The sequence below is a fragment of the Chlamydotis macqueenii genome, chromosome W (assembly GCF_036417535.1).
Source record: "Chlamydotis macqueenii isolate bChlMac1 chromosome W, bChlMac1.mat, whole genome shotgun sequence".
Classification (NCBI taxonomy): domain Eukaryota; kingdom Metazoa; phylum Chordata; class Aves; order Otidiformes; family Otididae; genus Chlamydotis; species Chlamydotis macqueenii.
Window position 1 is genome coordinate 43,490,662 of NC_141592.1, and position 19,842 is coordinate 43,510,503.

At 42.9% G+C, this 19,842-nt stretch overlaps 1 protein-coding gene across 1 annotated transcript in view; it reads right to left on the reverse strand.

Annotated features, from left to right (window-relative positions):
- Positions 1 to 19,842, reverse strand: part of LOC147596720 (transportin-1-like) — a 78,478-nt gene that overhangs the window by 36,644 nt on the left and 21,992 nt on the right. Inside the window, exons 3-5 of the mRNA XM_086769527.1 lie at positions 5,818 to 5,967; positions 2,487 to 2,593; positions 587 to 720 (exon numbers count right to left, since the gene is read on the reverse strand). Coding sequence (XP_086625653.1) covers positions 587 to 720; positions 2,487 to 2,593; positions 5,818 to 5,967 — 391 coding nt within the window. The remainder of the gene's footprint in view (positions 1 to 586; positions 721 to 2,486; positions 2,594 to 5,817; positions 5,968 to 19,842) is intronic.

Here is a 19,842-nt window from a genome sequence, read left to right on the forward strand (position 1 = left end):
TATAAGCAATAAAAAGTTAATTCTGTAATTTTTCTTCTACCCTATACTTCTGTTACTTTGGACAGATTAATACAGTATTAAAGTAAAAAGATGTTGAACCCATTTAATTTGATCCAGCTGAAAGATAAGGAGCTTTCTAAGTTTTGGTGCAGTTAAAAAAAAGCAGAAAAATATTTTTCTGCAAGAACTCAGAAACTATTATCAGCAAACAATTTTTTAGTCTCCCATTGCTGCAATCATTACAAAATTAATGCAAGACAGTTCTTTCTAATCAGAATATGAAATTCTAACCACAGCACTGAAGTTTTCATAATAATATGCAAAATCTTAAAAGAAAGTTTGATTTTCAAAGTCTTGACAGATTCTAGATTTGGAAGATGTATAAAGAGGTGAGGCTGATCTATTGAATAGGCAGATAAGCATGGAAATTACTGATGCGTAAAATATCTGTGCCTTCTCATATTTGCACATGCAGGATAATTAAAAAAAAAACCTAAATGTTTCAAACTGATCAACAGAATATCAACCTCGCTGCTCACGTAAATAAATTTTTAACAGGTAACTTCAGTACAACATCTAAACCTACCTTATTTTTGGACTGCTGTGCTTGAAGAACTGCAAGAATTTAGGTATCATGATATTGAGTGGTTGGTCTAATATATCACTATCTAAAATTTCAGCAGAATCTTCACATATCTTCTGAAGAGCACCAAATGCACCCTGTTTTTTTAAAACAACAAAACCAAACAAAATCTGTTCTTTCACATTTTGAAGCAACATTTCAGATTTTTACAGAACAGATAATTTTAGCACACCACTACAGTAAATGTAGCTAATTAACAAAGTAAATGTAGTTAACTAAATATGGAGTTAAATGAAAACATCCTTAAAGACTTTTTATTTAAGCAGTTTATACTGTCATCTGTAAGCTCTCAAGTTGGATGAGTCGATAACAGAGGAGTGTTAATTTTAATTTTAGCATTGAACGCTCATTTATTCAATCATATTTTAGAAAATGCTTTAAAGTATGTCCTTATTTGAAAAATAAGTTACAAGTTGCCGAAGCACCCAATTTAATTTCATATATGATTTTATTTCCTTTAATGGTTTGTTATAGGGCAAAACAGAACTCTAGACATGATGGTCAATTTGAGTCTTATTTTCAAGTGCGTATTTTTTCTTTTTCTTAAAAAAGCAGCACTAAAACACTGCATAACAGCATGACACGTCAAACCACTGTGTGGTGGTTTAGCCCTGGTCACCACACAGTTTCTCGCTCACCCTTCTCCTCCCCAGCGGGATGGGGGAGAGAATTGGGAAGGAAGGAAAACTCATGGGTTGAGATGAAGACAGTTTACTGGAACAGCAAAGGAAAACTACAATAATAACAGAATATAAGGATACTAAAATATACAAAATGAACAATGCACATTTGTTTACCACCCGATGTCCCAATGACCGATACAGCCCATCCCGAGCAGCGATCACAGAAACGACACCGAGCAGCAAGCAAAGGAGCAAGAGGGAGCCAGCAAGGTAGGGGGAACGATGCCAGCGAATGAGAGAGAGAGGTGGAAGACGAGGATAACGGATGCCAAGGATGGATGCCAAGGATGTCCCCTCCCGTCGGCAACTCCCACTTATGTACTGAGCGTGACGTTTATGGCATGGAACACTCTCTTTGGCCAGTTTGGGTCAATTATTCTGTCTGTCTCTCTCCCAGCTTCCTGCACCTTAGTGAGACTTGGAAAGCTGGACAGGGTCCTTGGTCTCTTTAGCAACAACTGGTATCATCAGGGTGTTTATCAACATTCTTCATATCCAAAATCCCATACTAAATCCAAAACATGGCAGCTACTAAGAGGAAAATTAGCTTCATCCCAGTCAAAACCAGGACACACTGTCATATGTCTAAGGATTATTTGATACAAAATACTTCACATGCCTATGGAGATAGCATCAAGTAATTAAAATTGTGTGATCAGAGATTTATTTTTTAAAAATCAGACAAGACTTTTTTTTCTCCTTGTAGCTTAAACCAGTAGAGCTGGTATTTATTTATTTTCTTTCATAAACAGTGAATAAAAAAAAGTTAATTTCACGCTAGCCTGATATAGAGGTGACAGATCATGTTTCCAGATTAAGTTATAAGAAAAATGAACAATACTACTTTTAAGTAAGAGAAAATGATGCCTAAAAGGCTGGGCATCACAAAGTGGTAACTTTAGGACACTTCTCAGCTGAGATGCTATGACTACCCATCTACAGTGTTATTATGCTTTTATGTAAAGAAAAAAAAAATCATTTGAATGAACACTAAGAACATGGAATGCAGATAGAATAAAGTATCAAATTTGAGCCACTGTTCTCTGAAGAGATTATATACATGCGTATACACACACACAAAATACTATATAGTATCTATGAAGAGAGGCAAAAATTGATCAAATTTAGATGACAATCCTTTTCAAAATAAGTCTCCTTACCTCACAGGTATTGTAATCTTCAGAATCCAACAGGCTACAAAGCTTTGGTAAGAGTTCAGGCCAATTCTGTAATTCCCCTTTTGAAGCAATGGTTGTTATCAGAATGCCTAAGTGAATCAGAGAAAGGAAATGAGATCTCATATCTTCACAGGTTTCACAGTAATTTTTCTCATTTTACTCCTCTCAAAGATCTAAAGAGTTAAGAAATTTCTTGTTTTATTAAGAGCTGGCAAGCATAAAAAGAGGAAGTACATTTAGTTACAAATGATATTTGAAGGGCTTTGAAATGCAAAGGCAGGTTGTTCCTTCCTGCTACCATGAAGGGCTCAGATGTGAGAAGTCAAGCACAAAGTAATTCCAATTAAAGAAATAATCATGTTCAAACACTGCAGGGCAAGTTCTGCTCTAAGTTTTTAGTAAACTGTACAAATCTTGACCTCCAGTAAACACAGAGTATCCACCTCAAGTCACCTCCTCTTTATTATGATACAAAAGGATGGGAAGTTGTCATTCAATAAACTTATAACCCAATGGTAAATTATGTGTTCACAACTTTACTATGCTTACACAAAACATTAAGGACAGATCCTAAGACTGAGATACCTACAAAGATCTTGCACGCTAAGGCAGGTCATCCAGTGATTAGCTGTAGGGATTGGTCAATTCAGATCCAGCAGAGAGGACAGCCCAAAGATTCACTAATTCCATTTCCAGCACATACAGAAACCCCAGGAAAAAAACAATTAGGTGACAGGAATGGGGAAGGCTGCTTATAAACTAGGACCGACTATGAGTCCATTTCTGAACTCCTCAATTCTGAAAAGTTGAAATTCATGACAAAATTTTCCCTTCATAGAACAATAATTAACTTTCACTTTCCTTCTGCAATGAAGCTCTCCAGTCCTGACACTACTCTTAAACATTCAAACTGTTTCCCCTGCTTGCTTTTAAGCAGGGAGCTACACTAAGGTCCTGTCTAGACTAGAATTCCCAGAACGTTTTAAGAACAGTTATAGACACCTCCTAAATAGATTTTTATTTCCTGGTAAGTTTGTGGGTCCTCAACACATGCAGCTGTCTTTTTTTGAACTTGAATCCATATTTCAATGTTGGCACAAGGATTTTTTAAAACCTGTACCACATAGCACAGAGAATTTTCACACTGTTACTCATTTTGGGGTTAAAACAAGGAAAAGCTAAATAAGGACACAACAACGAGTAGTTACCATATGGTCTCAAATCACAGTTAAAAAATAGACTATTGCCACCTTCATTGTCCTCAGTGAGGTGACTTCCAAGAATGTGATTAATCAGCTCGCCTCCATCTTGGTCAAAAGGTATCAACTTTTGTCTGGTTAGCATCAGGTGCCAGGGACTACAAAGGCTGCATTACTTCTTCCCTGATGCTATTTTGATGTACTTGCTCATCTTCCTCTCAGAATTCCAGAGATCTTATTTGCGGTTGGCTCATTAAATTGATAGTGCTTGAACAGCAAAAGCACATACATATCTCAAAGAGCACACTTGCACATACCAACTCATATGCTAATGAGGCAGCCTAGGCAGGTAGCAATATATTTACACCTAGCTAGTATCAAGATACCAGCAAGTACTGGACCAACCTCACTATTAAGACAGACTCACTATTAAGACAGAAGCCTACAAGGATCCAGCATTTAGTACTTCACACAGGAGGGTGCAAAACACACTATAAATAGCAACTCTTATTATGTAAGCATACAGTTCATCAGTTGGTATGCGCCTTCAGAGTTCATATATGCTTGAATAATCCCTGCAAGAATCACTTAAAGCTCAATAGTAATTGAGCTACTAATTCACAAGTGTTTCCTACTAGGAGAAATCAAAGAATAAACTGCTCAAAACTAAACAGCAGCCTGCACTCCACTCCACCAACAGCCACCGCCACCACAGCAATTCAAATGGAGCTGTAATATAGCCTTATATTCTTTACTCAGCTTCATTGTACTCCACTGACAATTCCTATGAACAAGCAAGCAAGCACAACTCTTCTACAACCTGAAATCACTAAAGTACCTGCCACTCAAAAACTTGTTTCTACTGTCATTAAGGAAATGAGGCATTAACAAAATTCACGTTAAAGCAGCTTCACAAGGGATTAGACAGCAGGAAAAAACAGAGATGGACATTTTTCTCTAGTCCAAAGTCCTTAACCTAGATGTCTGGAGAAGGAATCCTATAGAAAAAGCAAAGGATTCTAAAGGAGTAATAACTGGTAGATTATTTTATAAGAGAAATCATAGAATGGTTAGGGTTGGAAGGGACCTTCAAAGGTCATCTAGTCCAACCCCCCTGCAAGGAGCAGGGACATCCCCAACTAGATCAGATTGCTCAGAGCCTCATCCAGCCTGGCCTTGAACGTTTCCAGGGATGGGGCCTCCACCACCTTTCTGGGCAACCTGTTCCAGTGTTCTATAACTCACATCGTAAAAAATTTTTTCCTAATTTCTAATCTAAATCTACCCCCCTCTATTTTAAAATCAGATGATACAAGCAGAATTCCTTTCTGAACTTGTACCCACCCCTGTTTGTTTCTACTGTACTTAAACATATAGTTACTTTACTGTTTTTCTAGTTTTTGGAGTGGACAAGGAAAATTACTACGATTGTAGTAATTGGGGGAAATCATATTCTCAAAGAGCAGACAGAAAAGCAACATTACTTAGAAATAAGTAAAAATAACATAAATATGCATGTTATGGAAGAGGTGTACTAAAACACAGTATTTAGGAAATCAGAAATCCATGCAACAAAACCACTTCTAGTTGATGTTCAGATCATCATGCTTTTTCTATTGTTTTCTGACAGAATGTATTTAAAAACCAGAAACTTAGTATGTTAATGTGTGTTGCTCATGGTATAATGATTCCTTGAAGGAGTGTGCATGGGGGGGGGGGGCGCAGGGAGGAAATCAGCTAACAGAAGCGTTGCATTGATGCAAGTGGAGTGCTGAAGTAGTTCTGAAGTACAGACCTTTACCTTGTTCCTATTTTTAGGTATAAAAATTGGCAGCAAGCAAAATTTCACTACATTCAGGTAAGCTTATGTTCAGTCAAATTTCAAGACATATTAACTGAATTGCTAAATCAGTTTTATGAGAACAGAAAGCAAAAATAAGTGTGATGCTCAAATATTCACACTGAAGATTAATATCAGCATCAAAACATGGTGTAATTGTGACAATTATCAGAAGCAAACAGTTTTGGGACTTTAATAACTCTCGCTAGTGCAGCTCTCACTTATATCAGTAACATTATTAGTGTGTGAAAGACAGCAATAAGAATAAACTTACCTACAGTAGCTCTAATTAAGGGGGAGGAATCACCAATATTGTTCAGGCATTCACTTTTAATGAAGTCAGTTACTCCATTTGGAAAGTTGTGAAAATGTGCTTTTACATTATTCTTCAAAATGAGACCACTCAAGGAACGTGTCGGTTCATCTGCAACAGATGATAATTATATTCAAACTTCAATCAGCTCATAGGATAAAGTAGATTTCCAGAACAATACAACAAGAACAAAGCTTATAGTGTGAGGGATGAATCTTTATTTCTTTATCTCTCCTTCCAAATACACCCATCAATGGACATAGTCAAGTTTTTTAGTTTCAGTTCACTATTCCTATTTATTCAAAATTAGAATAACAGTATTAAAAATTCTACATTTTAAGAAAGTTCTGTATAGATATAGAATCATAGAATGGTTAGGGTTGGAAGGGACCTTTAAAGGCCATCTGGTCCAACCCCCCTGCAAGGAGCAGGGACATCTCCAACCAGATCAGATCGCCTTGCATATAAGCAAGGAATATATCTGAACTCATGGGATATAGGAGACTCATGAAAGAGATTGGCCAACCAAAGACATTCAGACATTCTGATTATACTGACAGGCTTGCTGTAGTACTGTTACTGTATGAAACAGATGACAACTCAGCTTTCGCCATAGTAAGACCAAGAAATGAGGTAGGGACTATGCAGTAGTCCCACAAAAATACAGTGTTCAATTTTTCTACAAAATATTGTACGCCCTTCAGATACCAGCTGTTCTATTAATCTATTAAATTAGAGAGGAAAAAAAAAAAAGGCTTTAAACAGTGTTAATGGGTAAGTATTATATAGTTTGAATCATAAGAAAAAAAGCCACCAGAACTGACGTAAACAGAGTAATAATTTAAGTTTAGGCAACAGCTTGAGTTCTCTTCACTGAGCCCTTTTTGCCTTCAAATTCCTCTAAATTATTGGGACAAGGGGAGGACTTGAAAAAGAACAGCCTAGATGTTTCAGTTATACTGGAGCACGCTCATGTTTAGTTCTTCAACCAAGGGTATGAGTAACTGGGTATTACTTCTGAAACATGCTAAAAGTGAGATCTGGATGTTCTACATAGAAAGGATTAGTTTATAGTATAAGAAAATTTTAATTTACAGTTTACAGCAAGCCTAATCAGTACGTGAAGCTAATTTTAATTAGCATTTTAGCCACTTGAGTTGGTTTTTTTGGGTTTTTTTTTGTTTTTTTTTTTTTTTTTTATGAAGCTCATATTGTTTAACCCTGGTAGGCAGCTCAGCCCCACACAGCTACTCACTCACGCCCTCCCAGTGGGATGGGGGAGAAAATCAGAAGGGTAAAAGTGAGAAAACTCATGGGTCAAGATAAAGGCAGTTTAATACGTAAAGCAACAGCTGCAGACACAAGCAAAACAAAACAAGGAATCCATTCACTACTTCCCATCGGCAGGCAGGTGTTCAACCATCTCCAGGAAAGCAGGGCTCCATCACACGTAACAGTGACTTGGGAAGGCAAACGCCATTCACTCCGAACATCTCCCCCTTCCCTCTTCTTTCCCTGAGCTTTTATTGCTGAGCACGATGTCATATGGTGTGGAATATCCCTTGGTCAGTTGGGGTCAGCTGTCCCAGCTGCGTCCCCTCCCAGCTCCTTGTGCACCCCCAGCCTCCTCGCTGGCGGGGCGGGGTCAGGAGCAGAAGAGGCCCTGACTCTGTGCAAGCACTGCTCAGCAATAACTAAAACATCCCTGTGTTATCAACACTGTTTCCAGCACAAATCCAAAACAGAGCCCCATACCAGCTACTGTGAAGAAAAGTAACTCTACCTTAGAAGCCCCGATTTGGGCAAGAAGTAAGGATGTTCAAAGTTGCTTTGCACTAAGAGTTATAGTTTACACACAGATCTATTCTAGGCCTTCAAAACTATTAACATCCTAACAGAAATACAAGCAAAAAAAAAGGGATATAACTTTCAAATATAAAGTATTTTAAAACTTAAAGTTAATGCATCACACCACCAGAACACTCAGTACACCCATGATGACTGACTGAGGGCCATTAAAAATACTTTCTATCATGATCTGTGCTAGGTAGAACAGAATTGGCACTTTTCAGAACACGGACTTTTGTTAAAATTCATTTTAATAAACTTATTTTATTTGAGCTCCAAAATCAGAATGCTATCATATGAACATAAAAACCAGATTAAAAGTATATTTCAGTCTTCCTAAAGCAGCATTATTTTTCATGCTATGTAACTATAAATGTATTTATTTACAAATATAGCTTTCACATAGAATTCAGTAACTTTATAAACCGGGAATCCACCCTATGCATATATGTTTGAAACAGTTCTATAACTTCACCTACACTATAGGTTTTAAATACCCCATAAACTTCTAAATTATGTAAAAATAAAGTCGTTCCACTTGCACAGGACTGCATTTCAAGGGCCAACAACTTTTCTGGGATAATGGATTTATTACTTTAAATAAAAACATTAAAGACTAGATGAGTGGACAAACCTCTCTCAACTACAGAACTTGGTTATGAGATGTGACAAGTATTACTATTACTCGGCAAGTCAAATCAAGTAATTTTGTCATTTTGTTTAAAGTTTTGAAGATGTCAACAACAAAGGTCAGGTGGAGAATGAGGTAAAGAAAGGAGTTCTCACTTGAACTCTTGATCAATCCCAGGTTTGCCTGAAGTACTCTCTGAACTCGAAGTAAAATCAATTATGATTTCTCTACATAACCATAATCCACTGATAAGTACACACATCTTCAAAAAATACAGTCCGCCATAGGCAATTATTAAGATTCAATGCTGTGTCTGATAAGGAAGGAAGCCAAAGGAGTTTTCCTTCAATTTCCACATTATTTAAAGCCCTTGCAAGCCACATAAATGCATCAATCTTTAGCAGCCACAGTCAGACACAGAATACAACAGTTACTCATTCTGTATCAGCCAGCAATATCTTCTTGGAGTGGGGGCTCGTCATAGTTCAGCCCCAATCGGGACCAGACTACGCAGTCTCTCTCTCACTCCCCCCACCCTCCGAGGGAACAGGGAGAGATAACATAAGAAAAAGGCTCGAGGTTTGAGGTAAGGACAGGGAGAGATCCTTAAAGTTACCGTTACGGGCAAAACAGACTGGACCTGGGGAAAACTATTTGTTTATTATACTAAACTATTTGTTTGCTCTTCTCCCAATCCAAATATCTTCTACTGATCAGAGGCAATTCTGACTGGCAAGCTTTAAGTCTCAGGAGTTTTAAGCATTCCAAAATGGCAGGCACTCACAGTTTCCTCCCTCTCCAAGAAGAAGAAAAGAAAAGAAAAAAAAAAAAAAAAAAAGATTGATGAAGCCTTAGGTAGAAACTGAAAAATAGAGAGACTGAAGTTGGATTTCAAATGACTCTGAAGAGGAAGAGCAGCACTGTCACACACCAAAGCTTCTTAAATATAGTCTCATTTTCACTAGTACTCTTGAGTAGCAGAGGATCAGTAAGAACTAGTAACAACTCTTGTGTAGCCAAATACTAGAAAAAAAAGTTAAATTTCTAAAATAATAATAAAAGATGAAATTTTATAAAGGCATTGTCCTGGTTTCGACAGGGATGGAGTTAATTTTCCTCTCAGTGGCCAGTGTGTTTTGGATTTCAGGTGTGAAGAATGTTGATAAACACCCTGATGATAGGAGTTGTTGTGAATGAGACCAAGGACCCTGTCCGGCTTTCCAAGTCTCGCTAATGTGCAGGCACAGGAGGCTGGGAGAGAGACAGCCAGAATAATTGACCCAAACTGGCCAAAGAGAGTGTTCCATGCCATAAACGTCATGCTCAGTATATAAGTGGGGGTTGCCCATGGGGGGGACATCCTCTTCCTCCACCTCTCTCTCATTCGCTGGCATCATTCCCCCTACCTTGCTGGCTCCCTCTCCCTCCTTTGCGTGCTGCTCGGTTTCGTTTCTGTGATCGCTGCTCGGGATGGGCTGTATCGGTCATTGGGACATCGGGTGGCGAGAAATCCTGCATTGTTCATTTTGTATATTTTAGTATCCTTATATTCTGTTATTATTGTAGTTTTCCTTTGCTGTTCCAGTAAACTGTCTTCATCTCAACCCATGAGTTTTCCTTCCTTCCCAATTCTCTCCCCCATCCCGCTGCAGAGGAGAAGGGTGAGCGAGAAACTGTGTGGTGACCAGGGCTAAACCACCACAGGCATATTGAATTAAAAGCAGGTACACATTCTCTATTTTCTTATCGTAACTTGATGCACACCTGTTTAGGAAGAACACCTCCACTAGTGCCAAAACTCTACTCTGCCATTCGTTAGAGTGCAAAATACTATTGCTAATTGAAAATCTGGTTATAGTGTAAAGTCAGCCAGGAGGGGAGGAAGAAAAAAACAAAACAAAACAACAACAACAACAAAGAAACACACTGAGTCACTGAGTACAGGCTTGGGAAATAAAAATTAGAAGGTTTTTGTCTTGATTAATTGTGCATTATAAAGGAGGAAGCCTTACTGGCAAGGAAGCGTACCAGTTAGAGAAACAAAGTAGTCCAGCTTTATACCAAGATCTACACATGCATGTCAACATGCAACTTTCTGTTAAGCTATACCCTGTAGGATGTAGACAGGAGAAGAAACTTCCAATGTATAGCACCCTATACAACACCAATGTTGGTGGGTGTCCTGTATCTCGTGCTTCCCAGTACTCACTTAGCAGCCTGAAGAGTATTCTTAATTACTAAATTTGATAACACTGCCTCATTTAATTAATCCTTGCGTTCCAACCACTACTCACATGATATTGTCAGTTTTAATATATAACATTCACCTTTGATCTATTCAGAGTGACCAAACTTCTATTCATCTGATCATGTAATTTCTTCAGATAAGAGTTGTCGTGGTTTTGTTAGTGAGGAGAGGCCTAAGGTGGTAGCTTCTGTAGGAAACTGCTAGAAGTCGCTCCCCCTTGTTCAGGGGACTTGGCCAGGCCTAGGGCGGACCCACTGCTGGCCAAGGCCGAGCCGATTGGTAGCAGAATGTCCCGTGATAACGCCTCTGCGATAATGTATTTAAGAAGGGGAAAACAGAAAAAAAAAAAAAAAGAGAGAGGAGAGAAGATGTGAAGAAGCTGAGTGGGGGCAGAGGCGCAGAGGGGGAGGCGCAGGCCTCATGGGCCTTGCAGGCCTCACCCTCTGGCCTCTCGCCAGGCAGCCGACTGGGCCTGACTCGGTCCAGCCTGGCTGCAAGAAGTGGAGAGGAGATGAGAAGTGAATAAGATGTAAATAGATCCTGAGAGACATCTACCAGCCTGTTGTGAGGAACGGCTGCAGACGCCAAGGGCAGTTCAGAGTGAGGGGGAGGAGTAATGCGGCTCCTGGCCAAGATTCCCCTGCAGCCTGTGGTGACGACCATGGTGGAGCAGGTTGTGCCCCTGCAGCCCATGGAGGTCCACGGAGGAGCAGAGATCCACTTGGAGCCTGTGAAGGACCCCGTACCGGGGGAGGTGGATGCCTGAAGGCGGCTGTGGCCCGTGGAGGGCCCGCTGGGACAGCTGTTCTAGAGGGACTGCACCCGTGGAAGAGATGACCCACGCCGGAGCAGTTCCACGAAGGACTGTGGCGTAGGGGTGGGACCCCACAACAGAGCAGGGGAGGAATGTGAGGAGTTCTTCCCCCAACCATGAAGCAGCGGCATGAAACAACATGTGATGAACTGACCACAACCCCCATTCCCTCTTCCCCCCTGTGCCGCTCGGGAGGGGAAGGTAGTAGAGATAATGTTAAGCTTGGGAAGAGGGAGGGGTGGGAGGAGGTTATCTTGTTCTCTGTCTCATTATCCTGCTGTTTGTAGTAATAAATGAATAGCTTTCCCCAAGTCGAGTCTGTTTTGCCCGTGACGGTAAGTTTAAGGATTTCTCCCCGTCCTTATCTCAAACCTCGAGCCATTTTTCTTATATTTTCTCTCCCTGTCCTCTCGAAGGGTGGGGGGGGGTGAGAGAGAGACTGCATAGTCTGGTCCTGATCAGGGCTGAACTACGACAAGAGTAATTACTCTCTTAAAAAAAAAAAACAAAAAAAAAAAACAAAATAACTCCACTCAAACAAAAAACCCACAGACCTTACCCAACGCTACCTGAACTTCAGAGGGCAGCACAGAAAACAAAACCAAACAAAAAGTCTGATAACCTTAAGAATCAAGAGAAAGCCTGAAAGCTTCTGTCCTTTCTGACCACAAGCCACTTGAGAGAAAACATATTTCAAGACTCACCCTCAAAATGAATTTGCTTACAGTGAACAGCACCTTTGAAGAACCTAAACCAATATGATTAAGTACATGAAGGCACTAGGTTAGTAAGCGGGTACTATGATCAAGAACCTTGTTATCATACCTGCTCTTTTTCAATGCTTTCCTTCTATGGGCTTCAGGGATCGGGAAAGAGATAATGGAGATACCATACTCCACTCATTCTGGATGCTCAGAATATGGAGTTTCAAGAAAGTATTCCTGAAGCACTGAATCACATAGCATGATCCACTGGATAACTTCAAAGTTTCTTTCAAGACTCTTAAATTAAATTAAGAAATAAAAATCTGTCACTTCTCACATGTGGTATATATGCCATAGAACTATTAGGAGAAGCATTTTCCTTAAATCTGCATTACAATATCTGTACAGAAGCATAGAAAGAAAGAATGAATTAGCCATCATCAGGTGAGAAAAACAAAACCCCATGGAATTTTTAGTCGTCTGATCTGACAAAAATACGTTATCTCATAACTTGGTTTCCCTCAAGATATTTATGCACCTCAACTACTTCATGCATTCATTACTAAAAATTAGTTGGGCTTAATTTCTTTTTGAAATTCTTAATGTATCTGAATTTAAGGGAAAAAATGTTTCGCTTTTGTTTAAGTAGGACACGACATATGTTACGCAGCATTTTAAAGTGTAAGGGCACATTAACCTGACTTTATTTCTGAAGTGTAATTCAATCAGATTCACTCCTTGGCAGTTATAGAGTATTTAATAATCACATGATGTGGGATGATGGTATTGGGGGTGGTGGTAATAGGGGGTATTTGTTTTAGTTAAACAGTTTAAGCTGCTGAACCACTTTTCAGGATTCATCCTACTTATCAAAAATACCTTCCTGAAACTGGGAGTTGGTTAATCAACACCTGACCTCACACAATGGTCTTTTTCTTGCTCAAAGATCTTTCAACACCAACACACCAAGAAAGTTCATAATGGAATGGACTCATGAAAACTGCTGTCCAGATAAAATTCAAAATGCCAACACTCATCAGAAAACATTCACATCAAACCCATAAGACTGCTTTGGATCTCAGTAATAGTTTATTAAAAGCCATTTCAAATTCTGCTTGCAGAGACAGATGGATTGTTAGTGTCATTATTACAATATGGTAATATTTTATGTCAAAGTAAGGTACTCGGAATGACTAAGTCATCATTTGAACAAGATCAAGAGTTGCAGAGACACTGCCCTATCTTCAACTGGTTTAAAAAAATCCAAGCCATTCTGGAAATAAAAGATAAACCTTAAAGCTAAGGACAAAGGCAGTACTCAAGCAGTGTTCTCAATTCCAGCTCATCCACTTTCAGACTAAAAGTTCATCTTGAGGATTCTGATCCTTGAGTGCGAGAGCCTCACACCAGGCCATGATCAATCCACTAAGATAACACTCTAGTAAGACCAAAGACTACAGTTCCCACATTAGGATTAGGTGAAGAATCAGTCACTAAAACATGATCCAAGATCAGGATCACGAGGACTTTGTATAGCAGAAAAAGGATTGGTAACTATGGCTATATGGGCCAGCAGAAAGTGACCAGGAACATCATGCATTTGTCTCAAGATGTGTAGTAGTTCAGCCCCGCTTGGGACCAGACTAGCGGTCTCTCTCTCACTGCCCCCACCCTCCAAGGGAACAGGGAGAGATAACATAAGAAAAAGGCTTGAGGTTTGAGATAAGGACAGGGGGAAATCCTTAAAGTTACCGTTACGGGCAAAACAGACTCGACCTGGGGAAAACTATTAGTTTATTACTAAAACCAAAGCAGGATAATGAGACAGAGAACAAGATAACCTCCCCCCACCCCTCCCTCTTCCCAGGCTTAACATTACCTCTGACACCTTCCCCGCTACACTGAGCGGCACAGGGGGGAACAGGGAATGGGGGTTATGGTCAGTTCATCACATGTCACTTTACACTGCTCCTTCCTCCTCAGGGGAGGAACTCCTCACATTCCGCCCCTGCTCCAGCGTGGGGTCCCTCCCACGGGCTATAGTCCTTAGCGAAACTGCTCCGACATGGGTCATTTCTTCCACGGGGTGCAGTCCCTCCAGGACAGCTGCTCCAGCACAGGCCCTCTACAGGCATCCACCTGCCCCAACATGGGGTCCTCCGGGTTGCAGGTAGACAGCCAGCCTTACCATGGGCTGCAGGGGAATCTTGGCCAGGAGCAGCATTAGTGCTCCTCCTTCACTGACCTTGGCATCTGCAGCCATTCCTCTCACAAGCAATTCTTCACAACTGGCTCAGGCAGATGCCTCTCAGGTTCTCTTCACATCTCATCTCCTCTCCACTTCTTGCAGCCAGGCTTGGCTGAGTCAGGCCTGGACAGCCACCCAGCAGGAGGCCAGAGGGTGAGAGCCACAAGGCTCATTCCTCCCCCTTCCTGCCCCCACACAGTGTCTTCTCTCCTTTTTTTTCTCTCCTGTTTTTCCCCTTCTAAAATACATTATTGCAGCAGCATTACTACAGAACACTCCGCTATGAACCGGCTAGGCCCTGGCCAGCAGCATATCTGCCCTAGGCCCAGCTAAGTCCACCGAACAAAGGGGAAACTTCCAGCAGCTTCTTGCAGAAGCTGCCACCATAGCCCCTACCCCACTACACAAAACCAACACATTCCACCTCTCACCTCTGCAAATAACATAATTAAAATTCATCATTTAAATACACAGACATCAACAAAAAACAGAATTCCCCACACAAAAAACCAAATATCATCACAACACTGAACAAAAGTGGACAATTACACACAATCTACACATGAGGACAAAGCTATGCAGTCTCTCACTCACTCCCCCCACCCTCCAGTGGGACAGGAAGGAGAATCAGGAAAGAAAAAGAAGGCAAAACTCACAGGTTAAGATTAAAAAAAAAAATGCTTAAGAGAACAACAGAAGAAAACAAAACAGAGATGGAAAGCAAACAAACCAACCCAACAACAGAAAATACTGAAGCAGGTAATTTACAGTACAGTAGCTCACAGCACACCCTGATGCCCAGCTCCCTCCCAAGTAGCAGGAGCCTCCCCTCAGCACCCTCCCCACTTATACCCTGAGCATGATGGCCCATGGGATGGAACAGCCCTTGGGCCAATTTGGGGAAACTCTCCCAGCTGTTGGCTAATTAGGAAACCGTCCCAGCTGTGTCCCTCAGCCACAGAGGCCACCAGCTCCAGCTCCTCTCCCAGCTCAGGTGAAAATTAACTCTGTCCTAGCCAGAACCAGGACAGTATCCACCCCTTATTCCATACCATCTACATCATACCCAGATCCTACACCTTCCAATTAAACATCACCTTTTTTTTCTGTCTTTGATATACATATATATATATATACACACATACACACAGATACAATTCCCTCAGTCTATGGGCCATCCCTCCAAAATGTCTGGTGAGTTCATTTAGTCCATGACTTTGGGCTCCATCTGTCCGGACAGTCTCACAGGACAGGACATATGACACAGTGTTTGCTCAGTTGGTGTATCTGGTGCGACTGGTTTAAGTTCATGTTCTGCAGGTTGAGGATGTCGATACTGAGTTGCTGGGCGACAGTTGCTAAAGCCAGTCCTGGTTCTGTCACTGTTGCATTTTGCTCGGTTTTATCAAAGTTCATTCTTTGTTGATCTAGGTGATTCTTACTATAATACTTTTGATATGACATATAACAGCTAGAGAAGTAATGGCATACAGTACTATATAGTAGTTAACACCATACAGTTCAATTTGCTATTTTCACCTCAAATCAGATCTCCTTGAGGTACACATCGGACTTCCCCATCCTCCCGCATCACCCACCAAGTGCATCCAGGTCCTTGAGCAAAAGCAGTCCCACGGGTGGGTTTGCCTTTGCCCAGGGGAGGAATAACCCAGACTGTCTTCCCCAACACATTCCTTAGATGCACCACGGGGACTTTATCCCCTTCTACAGTAGGTAAAAGTTCTGACTGGGCAGGGCCAGCTAGATTGGTGGATCCCCAAGTGTTGGCTAACCAGGTGGCTTTTGCTAAATGTTTGTCCCAATGTTTGAAGGTTCCACCACCCGTTGCTCTCAGTGTAGCTTTCAGCAGTCCATTGGACCGTTCAGTCCTTCCAGAGGCTGGTGTGTGATAGGGGATGTGATATACCCGCTTGATGCCGTGCTCTTTGGCCCAGGTGACTATGAGCTTGTTTCGGAAATAACTCCCGTTGTCTGACTCAATTCTTTCTGGGGTGCCATGTCTCCAGAGAACTTGCTTCTCAAGGCGCAGGACAGTGTTTGGGGTGGTGGCATGGGGCACAGGACATGTTTCCAGCCACCCAGTGGTTGCTTCCACCATTGTAAGCACAGGGCACTTGCCTTGGTGGGTTTGTGGGAGTGTGATGTCACCAATCTGCCAGGCCTCTCCCTATTTATACTTCAGCCTTCATCCCCCATACCACAGAGGCTTTAACCGCTTGGCTTGCTTAATTGCAGCGCATGTTTCACGTTCATGGATAACCTGTGCAATAGTGTCCATGGTCAAGTCCACCCCTCGATCACGAGCCCATTTGTATGTTGCATCTCTTCCTTGGTGGCCTGAGGTGTCATGGGCCCACCGAGCTAAACACAGTTCACCCCTGTGTTGCCAGCCTAGGTCCACTTGGGAAACTTTAATCTTAGCAGCCTGATCCACCTGCTGGTTGTTTTGATGTTCTTCCATGGCTCAACTCTTGGGTACGTGGGCATTTACATGACGTTGTGTTGGTTTTGTTTTGTCAAGGGTGTCTACGGTGGCAGCTTTTTGTTTTTCCCTTTTGTCCAGTGGACTCGGACGGGCCTAAGGGCAAATCCGTCGCTGGCCAGGGCCGAGCAAATTGGTAGCAGAATGTTCCCTGATAACGCCTCTGCGATAACGTATTTAAGAAGAGAAGAAATAAAAAAAAAAAGAAGAGAAGATGTGAAGAAGCTGAAGCAGGGGCAGAGAGGGGGAGGCACGAGCCTTGTGGGCCTTGCGGCCCTCACCCTCTGGCCTTCCGCCGGGCGGCCGACTAGGCTCAACTCAGCCCAGCCCGGCTGCAAGAAGTGGAGAGGAGATGAAATGTGAAGAGATCCTGAGAGGCGTCTGCCTGAGCCGGTTGTGAAGAATTTCCTTGTGAGAGAAACGGCTGCAGACGCCAAGGTCAATGAAGAAGGAGGGGGAGCAGTAATGCAGCTCCTGGCTGAGGTTCCCCTGCAGCCCGTGGTGCAGCCCGTGGTGAGGCAGGCTGTCCCCCTGCAGCCCATGGAGGCCCACGGAGGGGCAGAGATCCACCTGCAGCCCGTGGAGGACCCCACGCTGGGGCAGGTGGATGTCTGAAGGAGGCTGTGGCCTATGGAGGGCCCGCTGGAGCAGCCATTCTGGAGAGACTGCACCCCATGGAAGAGATGACCCACGTTGGAGCAGTTTCACAAAGGACTGCAGCCCGTGGGAGGGACCCCACGCTGGAGCAGGGGAGGAATGTGAGGAGTTCTTCCCCTGAGGAGGAAGGAGCGACGTAAAGCGACGTGTGATGAACTGACTGTAACCCCCATTCCCTCTTCCCCCCTGTGCCAATTAGGGGAAGGGAAGGAGATAGAGATAATGTTAAGCCCGGGAAGAGGGAGAGGTGGGGGGAAGTTGGTTTTGTTCTCTCTCTCATTATCCTGCTTTGGTTTTATTGTTAATAAGTTGAAATAGTTTTCCCCAGGTCGAGTCTGTTCTGCCCGTAACGGTAACTTTAAGGATCTCTCCCTGTCCTTATCTCAAACCTCGAGCCTTTTTCCTTATATTATCTCTCCCTGTTCCCTCGGAGGGTGAGTGAGAGACTGCGCAGCTTGGTGTCGAGCAGGGCTAAACTACGACAGATGTACTTTCACAACCAGCTTCTCTAGCCGGGCAGCAATATCTTGCCACAGTGCGGCAGCCCAGATGGGCTTGCCTCTGCACTGCCAGTTGCTCTGCTTCCATTGCTTTAACCACCCCCACGGAGCATTTGCCACCATCCATGAGTCAGTGTAGAGACAGAGCACAGGCCATTTTTCCCGTTCAGCGATGTCTAAAGCCAGCTGGATGGCTTTCACCTCTGCAAACTGACTCCATTCACCTTGGCCTTCAGCGGCTTCTGCGACTCATCATGTAGGACTCCACACAGCAGCTTTCCTCTTCCCATGTTCTCCTACAGTACGACAGGACCCATCAGTGAACAGGGCATATCGCCTCTCATTTTCTGGTGGATTATTATACGGTGGGGCTTCTTCAGCACGCGTCACCTCTTCCTCTGGTGACATTCCAAAATCTTTGCCTTCTGGCCAGTTGGGGTTTCCTATTCGCGCTCGCTGTGTGATCAGTGCGACCCACTTACTCCACGTAGCATCAGTTGCATGATGTGTAGAGGGGACCTTTCCTTTGAACATCCAGCCCAGCACTGGCAGTCGGGGTGCCAGGAGGAGCTCAAACTGCTTCTGAAGCAGCTCAAACTCCTTCGTATGCTGCCAGTATCTCTTTTTCAGTTGGAGTATAGCGGGCCTCACATCCTCTATATCCCCAGCTCCAAAACCCAAGGGGTCGACCTCGAGTCTCCCCTGGTGTTCTCTGCCAGAGACTCCAGGTAGGGCCATTCTCCCCGGCTGCGGTGTAGAGCACGTTTTTCACATCTTCTCCTGTCCGGACCGGCCCAAGGGCTACCGCATGAACAATCTCCTGGTTAATTTGTTCAAAGGCTTGTCGTTGCTCAGGGCCCCATTTAAAATCGTTCCTCTTTTGGGTCACTTCATAGCGAGGGCTTACAGCCATACTGCAATTTGGAATGTGCATTCTCCAGAAACCCACAATGCCCAGGAAAGCTTCTGTTTCCTTTTTGTCAGTTGGTGGAGCCATAGCTGTTATTTTGTTGACCACATCCATTGGAATGTGACGACGTCCATCTTGCCATTTTACTCCTAAAAACTGGATCTCTTGTGCAGGCCCCTTGACTTTGCTTCATTTTATGGCAAAACCGGCTTTCAGAAGGATTTGGATTATTTTCTCTCCTTTCTCAAAAACTTCTGCTGCTGTGTTGCCCCACACAATGATGTCATCAATGTACTGCAGGTGTTCTGCAGCTCCACCCTTTTCCAGTGCAGCCTGGATCAGCCCATGGCAAATGGTGGGGCTGTGTTTCCACCCCTGGGCCAGTCGATTCCAAGTGTACTGGACGCCCCTCCAAGTGACAGCAAGCTGTGGCCTGCATTCTGCTGCCAAAGGGATGGAGAAGAACGCATTGGCGATATCCATGGTGGCGCACCACTTGGCTGCCTTGGACTCCAGTTCATACTGAAGTTCTAGCATGTCTGGCACGGCAGCACTCAGTGGTGGCGTAACCTCATTCAGGCCACGATAGTCCACTGTTAGTCTCCGTTCTCCACTAGATTTTCGCACTGGCCATATGGGACTGTGAAAGGGTGAGCGAGTCTTGCTGATCACTCAGACATCCAAATCATGAATCTGCACTACCAGCAAGTACTAAGTGGAACCTCGGCTTTCCCTGTGTGCATACCATCACCCTAATCCTAGTCTTCCTACTTCACCATGTCTTAGTCCTCTTCCTATATCCTGAAGCAGAAGTGCAGGTCTACTTGGGGGCAGCAGAGCTGTTCATTATTTTTGGATGCAGGTGGTGGCTGCAGTGGTTCCTGACTGTGTTTACAGAGGCTTTACAGGACCTAGTTAGTAGG